Genomic DNA, 14524 nt, shown 5'->3' on the forward strand with positions numbered 1-14524 from the left:
TGCTATTGTTCTGGCTTTAAAGAGAAACACAAATGCAAGTTGGTTGGGGGCGAATATAAATGTAGATTTACAGACGAATTAATTTCTTTTCAATACCTACACATTTATTTTTAATGTTTTTAATAGCATTAGAAATTCTTAGACAAGTATTTCAAACGCACCTGATAACATCCAAGCTCATCATGCCCATCGCAATGTGTGGGCTTCTCTGTGCTAGGTTCTGAGTCTGCTACTCCCTGACCACGTTGATAATCCTAAAAACAAAATTGGAAATAACATTATACGTTTCAATGTTTGTATAGATGTTAAAATAAAGTATAAAACTAATGCACAGTAAAATTCTATCTACATATGGCGGACTCAACACCGGACGGTGTTCTCAACCAATTATATTTTACACGATATTATAGATTTCATAGACAGATTGCCTAGAGATGGCAACAGTAGGTGTAAAGAGCTGGTACCTGGTAGAGTGGCGACCGCGGCGCGGGCGGCGGGTAGTGCAGCTCGGCCACCAGCAGCGACACCCAGCGCGGCGAGCTCAGGCAGCCGCCCTCCAGGTAGTGGCAGCGGGACTGCATGCATCTACCCACAGATAGCCATATATTACTAAATATCGTTACACGCCTGCTAAAAACAATCTTATAGCAAAATATTAATTTAATTTTGTCTAGGTTCTTTCTTTAAAAATTGTCCCAATATTGTACACCGCTCTACCCGCTGACATTGATGTTCCTTTCCACTTTGGGTGTTGCTGGAAGAGAACTCTTGCACAGTTAAGTTCGCCTTTACACATTTGATTGCCTCTGTTATATTTTTATAAAAAACTGGTGTGTACAATAAAGAATTAAATAAAAATACAGAAAAATCCACAGTTATGAATAGTCCATGGTACCTTTGTTTCGATCATGTAACAAAATTTGAAAATAAGAACCTGTAATTTTCAGTGTCTACCTAATGTTCTAATAGGGTGAGTTATTTAACTAGAGACAGTGACTTATCTCATGCTTAGATCAATACTTTGTGGTAAAACCAATCGAGCAACGCCTTTAGTACTGAAATATTATCATAGTTAATTCCTAGTAAATTTGTGCGTTGATCTAATTGGCCTAACTTCATTCCCACCTATCATGTGTATCAACGAATGCATTAAAGGTTTCTTCAGGATCGGCAACGCGCAAGGGACACCCCTGGTGTTACAGGTGTCCTTAGGCTACAATGACCATTTACCATCAGACGAGCTGTATGCCAATAAAGTGAGTAAACCAATAAAGCAGGCGAGTTTATCATTCCATCTTCATTAAAAACATTTTTAAAAATCAATCTATAAATTTTAAAAGTCGAACCCTTACCGTGTGACCTCGACAGTCTGAGTGAAGTAACCCTCGTAAGGTATCTGCACAACGTATCTCCATACACCTTGGTAGTTCCGCGCGAACACTGGCGTCGCGTACTCCACGCGAGCGGGGCATGGAGTTGGGGGACCCTGTTCAGGAATGTCCGAACGAATCAGTATTTAAAACTAGGTTCATCGAACAGATATCGAGTCATAGCACTAATAATAGTCAAATAAATAAAGACCTTGCCATATGATCCCGGTATAGAATAGGCCACCCCTTCCTTTTTGGTGGTTTGGTGTCACAAGAGCCGACTAAGGGAGAGCGAGGGATGGGTAGGAGCGTCCCTCTTAAATTATCTCTAACACCTAACGGTGGTTGACAATCCACCTGCCAGGCTTGGCAAATACTGGCAAAACCCACCAAGGGGGAGGCTTATGTTCAGCAGTGGACAGTCAAAGGCTGATATGATGATGATGTAATAAAGTCCTAAGCTTACACAGTGAGTACCTATTTTTACTACCTTGTTCAAATATTGTTTCAACCGTGAAGCAGCTGTATTTGCATGGCTGTGTTTCGGTTTGAAGGGTGGGATATGGCGTGAATTTACACGTAGGTAAATTCAGGTACAGAGGAATAACACCTAACTCCTCAGGAATGGCAACGCATGGGGGGTATCATGGGCGAAACAGTATACTCTGTTATGTCCATGGCACTGCTCATGCCTATAGGCGACGGTTACCACTTTCCATCAGGTGGGCCGTCAGCTTGTTTGCCATTCTAAGTTATATAAAAAAAAACCTTACTGGTGTAGAGATTTCATAACTGTTTCAACTTCCAATGATTCCGGTAGGTAGGTAATTCGTACTCTCTATGTCAGTTGGACCTCCACGTGACCCCCTAGAAACCATTGTGGGTAATACCTTCATGAATTCGATCCGATAGACTTAAGTTCAACCTCACCTACCTATCACTACTAGGGGGAAAGGGATTGCTGATAATGGGGTCTAACTTTTTTATACAACTTAGAATGGCAAACAAGCTGACGGCCCACCTGATGGAAAGTGGTAACCGTCGCCTATAGATATGAGCAGCACCATGGACATAACAGAGCATACTGTTTCTCCCATGATATGCGTTGCCACTCCTGAGTACTAAGGTGTTATTCCTCTGTACCCTGTAAATTCACTGCCCTTTTGCTAACAATATACCTTATCAGGTCGACCTCCACATGATCTCCCTGGAAACCATCATGCTGAATTCCAGGTGTATTCATCACGATAGCCTAACTTTTCATTCTCACTGACCTCATATCTCGGATGCGGTGCCGGTGCGGGTCCGCGGGGTGGCGCGCCCGTGCCGGGGTCTTCACGCCTCTCCACTCCGGCGGGGGGGCCCTCCATTTCACCGTTGAACGCTCGGTATAGCATACAGAATCTGGTAGAATAATATAAAAAAATTACTGTGCATTTTTATTGCATTTCTATTACACTATTAAGTAACCATAATAACCCATTAAGGACCCACTGTTGGCGCAAGTTTATTCCCATAGGAGAAGGTTACCGATATATGGTAATTTTACTTCTAATACGATAACTAGGCATTTGAGTTTAATGTAAAAGTATTAATCTATATATGTTTTAGTAACTGTACAGACCTTTTTGACAGAACTAGAACTCATCCATATAAAGGATCATTTGTATTTTGAGACTACGATTTATTGTGTATTAAATTCAATTATAAAACTTGGTGAGAATTTAAAGAAGATTATTTACTTAAAAAATATTTTCCTTTTCTTCTGCTGATGCATTGTGTTTTTATTCCCTTTATTGCCATTTACGATATCTTCAGAATAGGGGGAAAGGGATTGTAAATAATTGAGTCTAACAGCCTCATTGCTAGCAATATAGGGTACATTGCGAGCAATTAGGCTATTAGAATTAGGTCGACCTCTACGCGGTTCTCTCTATAAATTATTGTGATTAATTGTTGTGCAATTTGTCACTATGAGCTAATTGATCTGTTCTCATCGTCACCTATCATCTCTCACTGGTGCTCCGCCAGCGTATACTACAGATATATGCGTATACCAACGCAGGTGGAGTTATTATTCCATTTTCATCCAATAAAAAATAAGATATTCTTAAAATCAAGAGGAGCGGTGACACATTGTATTACTACTTGCATAACAAAATGTTATTGTGAAGTAATTAAACAATAAACGTAACTTTTAAAATATTTGTAGTCTAGTATTATTTAATTCCTTAAAATCGTTTACTTCATTTCATACTGTATAATTATGTTAAAGTAAATTGCTGTGAATACCTTTAAAAGGCATGCGCATTAATAATAATAATAATAATATATAATTTGACAACCGGAAAAAACAAAACGCTACACAACAAAATAGTTTGAAACGAAACAAAAGAGAAATGAAAACTGATCCGCCGGTTGACGTTTGTTTTGACATTTCATTGACATTGACATAACGTGACAATGGTACCATAAGTCCGCGATTTGCAAGTGAACATTGAAAAATTTTAGGTTAGAATCCCTGTAACTTAACTAAAATAAATAAATGATTTCGTTTCGTTTGAATGAAAAATGTCTGCACCTTTAATTCGTCAGGCTCTCGAGTTGGTCGACCCAGAAGGTAACACATTTAAAGTAAAAAAAAAACTAAAGTTCTGTTATCGTTTTCTTACTTCTTCGTGTATTTAAAATTTTGTTTTCTTTGAAGAGAGTGTGGACAAGCGAAGCAAAAGGGGCGCGGTACGGCGCAAGGGGTCGTCGAGTCAAGGTTTGTGTAATTAAGATAGACATTTGCGTCACGTGAATACGATCAATCGCACTGTAACACTGAACAAGAGATCTGTGTTGTATAAATATGTTGATACCATAATATAAGATATAATTTCCGCTTATATATAGTAAGTCACTACATAACCTTATCAGGAATGTTTAATTAGTGTTTCTTGACGTTGTGACAGTGATAAGTATATTATAGTCATTTAATAATTATTATTATTAAGCAATAATGTGTGTCGATCCTATAATAGATTGCAATGTGAAGTGACTTATCAATTATAAAATCATCTAAATAGTTTGTTTGTAATTAAATATTATGTAACTGACTTAATGCAGTACTAATTGTTTATTATTATAATTAGTTTGTGATTTATGCCTCAATCCACTTTAATCTTTTGAAGCTCACAATCTGTGGGAATGGTTTGATAGGCAAGTATTCATTATTTCATTTTATATCTGCAAATTGATCCATCCAGTAATATTAAAGTTACATTAGGATTTTTTCTACTATAGGGCTAGTACCTCTTTTATCCCATAAATGTGGCAAACAAGCATACAGTCCATGTGATGGTAAACAGTCATTGTTGCCTTAGGATATCTGTAATATTAGATGTGTCACATGAACCTGAAGTTTTCTTCAAAAAGTTTTTAATATACCCTTTCTGAAGAACCTCAAAGAAAACCTAGACAAAGAATTCATTCCACTGCTTGAGTATTCTCAGGAAAAGACTATTTTGTAAATTGGACTCTATTTTCCACACCAAGCCTCTAATTTAAGCCATTGTGCATATGAAAAAAATATCTTTGAAACTATACTATATGTGACCATTTAAGTTTAAATGTTTCTCTGTTGATGGTAAATAGTGCAATTAGAAAAAGTAGCTCTCTACATCTCATAACTTTCAAATTATTAAGATTAATTTATTTTATAAATGCCTTACAGAAACTAAAAAACAGCAGATTCCAAAGAAGATAAACAAGACACAACAAAAGAACAAATCATCAGAACAAGTGAGCAAGGCAACTGTCAAGAAATTACTGGCTCTCTCCAGGCCCACTGTTAAGAAGACTGTCAGTGACAAGGTAGGTTCATTATTATGAGTTGATCGGTAACAAATTAAAGGGAAAGCTTATGAAATGTTTATAACGCCTAGAACTTTGTTTACCAATGAGTGATATTCATAAAACATTTTATTTATGTATTTAGGTTTTTTTTTGCAAAACTAATAGCTTAAACTTTTTGTAATATGGATAAAAACATTACACTGACCCCAAATAATAATTGGAATAAGGGTAGGAAGATGATGATATTTTTTTTGATGGGTGAAAATGGTATGGTAACCCCGCCTGCGCTAACAGGATATGCTGGTGGAGCACCAGTGAAGGGTGATAGATGAGAATGAAAACAGGCCAGTTAGCCCATCATGATGAATTCATCAGGAATTAACCATGATAGTTTCCAGGGGGAACCACGAGGAGGTGGACCTGGTTGGGTATATTACTAGCAATGGGATTCTCAGTCTCCATTACTAACAATCCCTTTCTCTCCCCCCCCCCCCCCCAGATGATGATGATTTAGGTTTTTTTGTATATATAATAATAATAAGAACTGATTTTTTTTTACAATTAATCACAGTGAAATATAATGAGATATGTTTATATTAAAGTATTCAAATTATAAATATAATTATGGGAGACTGGTGCCTGAGATAGGTATAAGAATACCTGTATTACAGCTCATCAGGGCCTCACTCCGCAGGGTTACTGAATATGTACTTGTAATGTAATGTGAAATGTATATATGTTATGCCTTTGCTAATTCTATGCTGAGATTGATTTAGACAAATTATAATTATTATATTTCTTATGTTAATTCTGTAATAATCTTGACAGAGTCACTGTTTATTTTTTATAATCAAATCTTAAATAATAGTTTTTTTTTTTGTTCATGTGCAATTGTTTTTTTTTTTACTTTATATTAAAAATGTCAAATCCAATACTTCATGTATATAGGGGGGGCTTTTTTGTGACGTAGTGCAGCTTGTTTGTATATGTGTGTATTTATATAATAATGAGTAGGAAAAATATATTTTTACATGTATTACATTTCCATATTTAGAAATATTCCCATATTTAGAATCCAAAGGTTGCCTGAAAGAGATCGCTCTTAGTGATAAGGTCGCCCATTGTTTTCTCAATGTGATTATTTCTTGTGATTATTTATATTTATAATAAGTTTACTACTGTAATCTTTTGAAGGAAACAATGAGGAGTATCTATCTATTGTGTCTTGTTCTATGGTTAACATTTTAATTGGTTAAAAGTGGATTTTGAATAATCAGAAACATTGAAAATTATTTCCAACAGTTCACAGATAATGCTGACATTTGATGACCCGTTGATGACAATTATACAACCTTGATGACGTAACAGTTTAACCATAATGTTAATCCTTATCATCCAATATTTGATTAATTCACAATACAATAATTTGTATTCATAAGTATGTCTGTAGTATTCAGTCAATTTACTATATATAATATTGCGGAATTAAAAAAAAAATTTACATCCATAACCTATTCCTATAATACAACTATCCTTAATTTAGGACTAGATGATTCTGTATGATTTTTTCCCCCTTTTTTATGCAATTTAGAATGGCAAACAAGCTGATGACCCACTTGATGGTAAATGGTAACTGTTGCCTATAAACATGAACAGTACTATAGGCATTACGAAGTATACTATTATGCCCACGGTATCCCTCATTACTATTGCCATTATTTGCAGACTTTCACATAAACACTGGTAAGAATGAGGTGTGTCACTTGCTTTTACAGATAGTTCAACGAGCAATAAAAAGGAAACCTCTTGTTGAGAAAATAGAAGTGAAAAAAGACGAAGGCAAATCTATATTGTTTCCTGAGGACGAACCGATCTTGCAGGCTGAATCTGAATAAACTGGTCACCCACGTTTATGGACATATCTGATGCAGCTCTGGGGAAATTGATTCTGGTGTCCACGTCTACAGTATTTGTATTGATCGTATTTTGGATCAATACATACCCATTTATAGACAAAGGTAAATGACAAAAGGTATTATGAAATATAGACTCACACAGATATATTTATATTAGCATATTTATGATTCATTTTAGCCTTAAAAAGCCTATATGTACTTTCCTTATATATATATATATATATGTATACATATCAATTAATCAAAATTATATATATATATATATATATATATATATATATATATATATATATATATATATATATATATAATTTTTAATTTGCAAAAGTGCTTTTTTAATTATACAGTGTGTGTCCATTACCCTAAGGTTGTCTTGAAAAGATTGCTCTCAGCAATAAGACCGCCTTATATATATATATATATATATATATATATATATATATATATATATATAGTGATTACGTTATGAACCGATTTTAATAATTCTTTTTGCAATTCACATGAGTTAACTTTCCCATTTTTTTATACCATGAAAGTGGCAAAAAAGCTACAATGAACAAGATAGGTCAGTTAGAGTAAATTCGAAAAAAAAATCTGCCATTTTTGGGGAGCAATATTAATATGTGTGGAGTCTTTTTTTATAGAGCAAGTGTATCCGCCTTTTTAGGGTAGCAATATTAATATGTGTGGAGTCTTTTTTTATAGAGCAAGTGTAATGTTTCAGATCTCGCCGTCTACAGTTTGATACCGGACCCGCAGTGGTTCCTCCTATTCTGCGCAGTTTGGGGTCTGTTCTTCATCGGGGGTCTCATGTCATTCACTTTCTATCACATATACCCATATCTCTGAAGTGCTACCACTCAAGCACTAAGTTTCAAAATATAATGGCCGGATACAACAAGGATGATTGGATTGTAATAGGAGTATCGGGGGTGACGTGCGGAGGAAAAACGACTTTAGCGAACAGATTGAAAAATGTGTTAAGACCAGTATACGTGTTTCATCAAGACAAATATTTCTACCCAGACGATAGTCCCAAACATGTGAGGTGCGAAGGCATGGAACACAATAATTATGATATTCTATCAGCTTTGGATATGGAGACGATGTATGATGACATCATTCAGACCCTTAGTGGGAGAGACAAATCGCATGGCTCGTCCGTAGAGAGAGAAACTGGCAAATTAGAGGCTAAAGGCAAGAAGTTTCTTATTGTAGAAGGATTTACAGTGATGAATTATAAACCAATTCTGGAGTTATGTAATTTGAGGTGAGTTTGCATTGAAATATTGAAACATTGTAAATTTAACTGAATTTAAAAGCGGGACATTTTCGGTATTTCCCTGTATTTTTTTTTTGTGTCTATATAAATAACGAAAAATGTTGGGACACTTGATACGACACGACGAACTTATGAACATTATAATAGAAGGAAGGAAGGGAAGAGGGAGACCAACACATAGTTACATCAGGCAGATCACCAGAGGGAGACTTTATACAAAAGTCGATTGCTTGGGTACCTCTGTCCCATTCGTGTTTCAACCGTTAAGCAGTTGTGTTTGCATGGCTGTGTTTCGGTTTGAAGGATGGGATATAGCGTGAATTTACTGGGTACAAAGGAATAACACCTGAGTCCTCAGGAATGGCAACGCATGGGGGGTATCATGGACGAAACAGTATACTCTGTTATGTCCATGGTACTGCTCATGTCTGTAGGCAACGGTTACCACTTTCCATTAAGTGGGCCGTCAGCTTGTTTGCCATTCTAAATTATATAAAAAAAAAAGATCAAGGAAGGAGTTGGTGTCGTGTCGTATCAAGAGGTGAAGAGACTCGCTGAAAATCGTAGTGAGTGGCAAGAGTTCCACCGACAAGAGCGCAGCTCTTAAATGGATAGATAGATAGTTATAAATAAAGAATTCAAGCAATGTTGCTTGCAATATATTCTATTAGTTGGACCTCCATGTAGTCCTTTTTAGAAATGATTGTTTTTTTTTAAATGGGTGATAATGGAATGGTATCCCCACCCGCGCTATCGGTATACACCGGCGGGGCACCAGTGAAGAATGATAGATAAGGATGAAGGATCAGTTAGCCCATCTTGACGAATTCAACGAGAATTGTTCACAATGGTTTCCAGGGGGAACCACGTGGAGGTCGACCTAATAGGGCATATTGCTAGCAATGGGGCTGTCAAACTCCATTGCTAACAATCCCTTTCCCCCCGAAATGATTGTGTTAATTCCTAATGAATTCATAACATTGAGATAGTTGACCTGCTTTCATCCTCACCTGTCATCTATCACTGGTGCCCCGGCAGCGTATACCGATAGCGCAGGCGGGGCTACCATTCTTATCACTTTACAATTATTATCATCCATAAAAAAAAAAAACACTGTGCAGGTACTACTTTGTGCTGGAGTACGGCGAGTGCGTGTCGCGGCGTTGCTTGCGGCTATACGACCCGCCCGATGTCGCGGGCTACTTCGAGCGCTGCGTGTGGCCCGAACATCTCAAGTACCGCGCGCAGGTACGGACGAGGTCGGGACTAGGAGGGGGACTGGGGGGACAGTTAGCTGATATGATGATGATTGCTAAAAGTGATCTCATCAAAAAACCATTTTTAAAATTACAATTTTGTTTTTTAAAGTTTTGTAAGTTCACATTTTAATGTTAGAATACCCGGATTGATTTACGTGTATATTAGTCGAGAAGGCTCAACTAGTTTCAGGACAATCCGGGACCCTTAGACATGAGCGGTCGAAACACGAACGCGAACTAACAAAGACTTGTCAAACATTCTTGACTAAAATATATATAATCATTCCGATTTTTCTTATATTAAAAAATATAAAGTATTCCTTATTAATATTATTAACGTAAAAGTCAGTTTGTTTGTTTGTTACCTTATAGCGCCTTAACATTATAATCGAATGTACTAAATAGGATGTATGAAGAATAACCTATATATAATGAAGGATATAGGCTGAAGTAAACAGTGTTATGGATGCAATGTACTATACAATGTTATGGCCATGAATTTAGAACCATTTCAAAATGTTCTCTGATTGTTATCAGATCGAGCAAGACAAACGGGTGCAAATCTTGGACGGCACGCGACCGGACATCTACGACGTCGTCATAGCAGACCTCAACACTCTGGGCCTCACCGAGATACGATAAGACTTCAAATGTTAAGGGAGTAAGCAGTGTAGTGTTTGCAAATCATTATGAGATTGAAACAGGATCGAGATGTGTGAAAATAATTTTAAAATCCTAAATGTACATTTGAATATTTTAAAATACTAGCTTTTACCTGCAACCTCGACCGTTTGTCCGAAATATATTCATTTACCGGAATTAAAAAACAGCCTGTGTTTTTCCATTTCAATTATATTTCAAAACTATATTGAGGACAGAAGGGAAAAAATGTTGGGACGCTTGATACGACACGACGAACTTATGAACATTATAATAGAAGGTAAGATAGAAGGAAGAAGGGGGAGAGGGAGACCGAGACATAGTTACATCAGGCAGATCAAGGAAGGAGTTGGGGTCGTGTCGTATCAAGAGGTGAAGAGACTCGCTGACAATCGTAGTGAGTGGCAAGAGCTCCACCGACAAGAGCGCAGCTCTTAAATAGGATAGATAGATAGTTATAAATAATGAATTCAAGCAATGTTGCTTGCAATATATTCTATTAGTTGGACCTCAGTGTAGTCCCTTTTAGAAATGATTGTTTTTTTTTTAAATGGGTGATAATGGAATGGTATCCCCACCTGCGCTATCGGTATACGCCGGCGGGGCACCAGTGAAGAATGATAGATGAGGATGAAGCAGGTCAGTTAGCCCCTCGTGACGAATTCAACGAGAATTGTTCACAATGGTTTCCAGGGGGAACCACGTAGAGGTCGACCTAATAGGGCATATTGCTAGCTCTTAAATAGGATAGATAGATTAAAAAAAACAACACACACAAAATCACGTTTACTATATTAGTAAGGATACTGGATTGAAAAATATATACCTCCGGAAACTCAACTTGTGACAGGATTCGAACCCGTATCATTCAATTGTCCAAGCAGAGGATTTATCAAGTTATTTGATACGCTCAATATATCAAACATACTCTCTGTCTACCTCGTTAGGTACTTATTTTGAAGATAAACAGCATGGTCCTTAAAATTTTAAATCTGTTTAATAAAGTAGTAGTTTTTCTCGCGACTTTATCCCGCTTTTCCGATATAAAATGTAGACTGTTCTTCTCCATCTTAAATACTGCGCATGTATTAATTTTAAAGCGTAAAAAAAACCAACAAACTCATTTTTACATGTATAATATTATCAAGTAGTTGGAAGTTACCTGTTTAATTTATTGCAATATTTATACAAAAAATTGTTTAATTTGAATTGTATAAATAGTAGTAGGTAGTTTGAAACTAGTTTCACGCATGTTGCACATAGTTGCACTGCGCGAATTTTTAATAAATTTAGAATCATCATTTCAACCTTTAACTGTCCACTGCTGAACATTAGCCTTTCCCAAAAAGGAATCCACTCATTCTGTTTATCACGCAAAATTGTATGAAAAAGTCGAAGCATTTCTATGGAGATATTTTATCTATATAACATAAGTTAAAAATTATACGAAATAAATGGAATTTTAGTATAAAAAGCGCCTTAATATATGTTATATTGGTAAATTATAGTTTTAAAATCTTTTTATCGTATTCTTTTTTATTGTTTAGTAACATAATATTGTCGATTTTATATTTATTAGTTGTATAAAAAAAGCTTCAATTTTTTACTTAACTAGTGTAAAATCAAATTGAGAATACTCTTTCCAACAAAGAAAAAAAAAACCAATAATTATATAATAATCGATTTAAAATTTGATAAAAATTTCGTATAACATATATAGTATATTACTGCAGTGGCCAGCAACTGAGGCATTGATAGACGAACGTGCAAATGTGGGCCGAGGCGTAGCCGAGGCACACATACGTGAGTCCATCAATGTCTAGTTTTAGCCAAGACTTGTATAGTACTTTTCTCAAACAATGCGCGGAAATAAAAAATACAATTTTACTTTTTAAGTTCAATGACGAATAACGAACAATAATAATTTTTCACGCGCCATAATGTTCCTTTTTTTTTTCAATAAACGGCTTTCTATTTGCAAGCTACTTCGAAATTTAAATTAAACCTTTTATTAATTACCTCCTTGGTAGCCATGTTTCGAAGTAAAAGGTCATTCCATTTTTAAATTACAGGACACATATGAGTTTACATAGTAATTTATCTGGCCGCAAAACACGACAGATATGGATTTTCATACAACTTTTGCCGGCCGCTTACTTAATAAAGCTCACGTATCCAAGCATGTTTGAGAACAAGAAATATTTATATATATGTACATACGTGTAATTGTCTATCTGCAAAACAATTTTAAATTTTTTCACTGCATAATTACATGTCTGTTTTATCAAAAGGTTGACTGCGTGAGAATGCTATATAGTAATAAGTCCGTCTTTTGTACCAGACATTTTTTTTTTTGTAATGTCGTCAATAAAGAATAAATAAATAAAATAAAAAAGAAATATTTCAAATGTTAAAGTTAAATATTTAAGTTGATTAATGTTTTGGATTGACTTTATAAATTGCTATTTTATATAGCTTATATTTTATATTTATGTTATATAAAAAATATTTACGTGTTTCACTAGCGTTCAGTAAATGTATATTTTATGAAAACACTATCTTATGTTTGAGAATGATAACACATATCAATAAATGTTTCTAAGCTTTTTATTCTTTTATTTTTTTTTTTCAACCGACTTTAAAAAGAAGGAAGTTCTCAATTTAGTTGTTTTTCTTTTATATGTTCGTTGCTTCATAATTCCATCAGTTCTAAACTTGGATTTTTTTTATCTGAAAGGATACACTGGTTCCATAATAATTATATCAAAATTGGTTCTGTAATTTAATTTTAGTAATAGGTTTTCTCATAATCGAAGTGTTTTATTGAATGTGTTGAATTTCGAAAATTCTTTTCGTTTACCTACGCTATGTAATGAACCTGTCTTCCTAAGTTCAGAATATATATATATATATATATATATATATATATATATATATATATATGAATATTATGAATAAGGAGGTATAATTTTTTACATATTTTTTGTGATATGTTGTCAAAATTGATCAGAACAAGGAAAGCTGTGTTGCAGTACTGAACAAAATAATTAACAGTCATTTAATACTATCCATCGCTAGTAAAACACGTTAAATTTCAGTTCATATCCATGTTATATTGTTAGTTAAAGCTATATTGTTAGAAGTGTGACATAGTTACAAGAAAACTAGACATTAACTGTGGATGATGTACATCTAGATGGAGCATTGAAAATTAAAAAAAAAAAACGTTCCAAAAAAACAGCCAACTTGGTAGAACCAAGTTAAAAAAGATTGCTTCAATTAGCCCATCATGATGAATTCCACAAGAAATAACCACGTTGGTTTCCAGGGGGACCATATGGAGGTCGACCTGATAGATTATATACCCTATTACTAATCCCTTTACCTTCAGTGAAAGACATTTCTCGCCAGTTGCGGTAAGATTAGAATTTATAATGACATGAGGCGAGTCTACTGCCATTAATTTATTATACTCATATATCTAACAGAGGGAGACTCTGCAAAAGTCTTTGCTTCGGCACCTCTGTTGCATTCGTATTTCTACCGTGAAACAGTTGTGTTTGCATGGCTGTGTTTCGGTTTGAAGGGTGGGCATGGGCAGTGAATTGACAGGGTACAGAGAAATAACACATGAGTCCTCAGGAATGGCAACGCATGGGAGGTATCATGGGCGAAACAGTACACTCTGTTATGTCCACAGTATTGCTCATGTCTATAGGCGACGGTTACCACTTTCCATCAGGTGGGCCATCAGCTTGTTTGTCAATTTAATTTTGCATAAAAAAAATGGAATAATATAATACACAGCTGTGTTATAAATACATTTACTTATATGAAAATGAAAAATTGGTGTTGTTTCCACGAATTGTTTATACAGACTATCTAGGTGTTATTGGTCTATGACGTATCCAGCTTTACGATGCATTGTGATAGGGAGCGAAAACGACATGAGGTTTTTATATAAGATTATATTTTTGTACTAACATGCATTTATTTCCTATTTGTGTAAGCTACGAATCATGAATAGTTTTATGAGCATTGTTAAATAACACTTTAAATAAATTATTGATAATTTACTTTGTCTTTTAATTGTCATTCTAAAAATTTAATTACTGTAATAATTGTTTGGTGCCCTAAATAAATTTGAATAGACAATTCTAATAGTTTTCATACATTTTTCGTCTGCACGATTACCTG

General features: G+C 35.1%; 2 protein-coding genes across 3 annotated transcripts in view; one reads left to right on the plus strand and one right to left on the minus strand.

Annotated features, from left to right (window-relative positions):
- LOC113515812 (uncharacterized) overlaps positions 1–14524 on the minus strand; it is a 42583-nt gene that overhangs the window by 871 nt on the left and 27188 nt on the right. For both annotated transcript variants that reach the window (XM_052893501.1, XM_052893500.1), the window contains 4 exons: positions 2645–2774; positions 1353–1486; positions 465–585; positions 162–254 (listed from right to left, as the gene is read on the minus strand). In XM_052893501.1, coding sequence (XP_052749461.1) covers positions 162–254; positions 465–585; positions 1353–1486; positions 2645–2774 — 478 coding nt within the window. The remainder of the gene's footprint in view (positions 1–161; positions 255–464; positions 586–1352; positions 1487–2644; positions 2775–14524) is intronic.
- On the plus strand, positions 7043–14403 carry LOC116413552 (nicotinamide riboside kinase 1). The gene is made up of 4 exons (XM_052893506.1): positions 7043–7228; positions 7851–8396; positions 9530–9656; positions 10205–14403. The coding sequence occupies exons 2-4, from the start codon at positions 8011–8013 to the stop codon at positions 10307–10309; spliced, it is 618 nt and encodes a 205-aa protein (XP_052749466.1). The 5' UTR covers positions 7043–7228; positions 7851–8010; the 3' UTR covers positions 10310–14403.

The sequence above is a fragment of the Galleria mellonella genome, unplaced genomic scaffold, assembly GCF_026898425.1.
Source record: "Galleria mellonella isolate WM207_F2 unplaced genomic scaffold, CSIRO_AGI_GalMel_v1 utg176, whole genome shotgun sequence".
Taxonomy (NCBI): Eukaryota; Metazoa; Arthropoda; class Insecta; order Lepidoptera; family Pyralidae; genus Galleria; species Galleria mellonella.

Excerpts from the sequence above, each read along its gene's own strand:
- LOC116413552 (XM_052893506.1), top strand. The coding sequence starts at position 8,011 with ATGGCCGGATACAACAAGGATGATTGGATTGTAATAGGAGTATCGGGG. Across the intron at positions 8,397-9,529 it reads CTGGAGTTATGTAATTTGAG|GTACTACTTTGTGCTGGAGT; the intron begins GTGAGTTTGCAT and ends AACACTGTGCAG. Across the intron at positions 9,657-10,204 it reads ATCTCAAGTACCGCGCGCAG|ATCGAGCAAGACAAACGGGT; the intron begins GTACGGACGAGG and ends GATTGTTATCAG.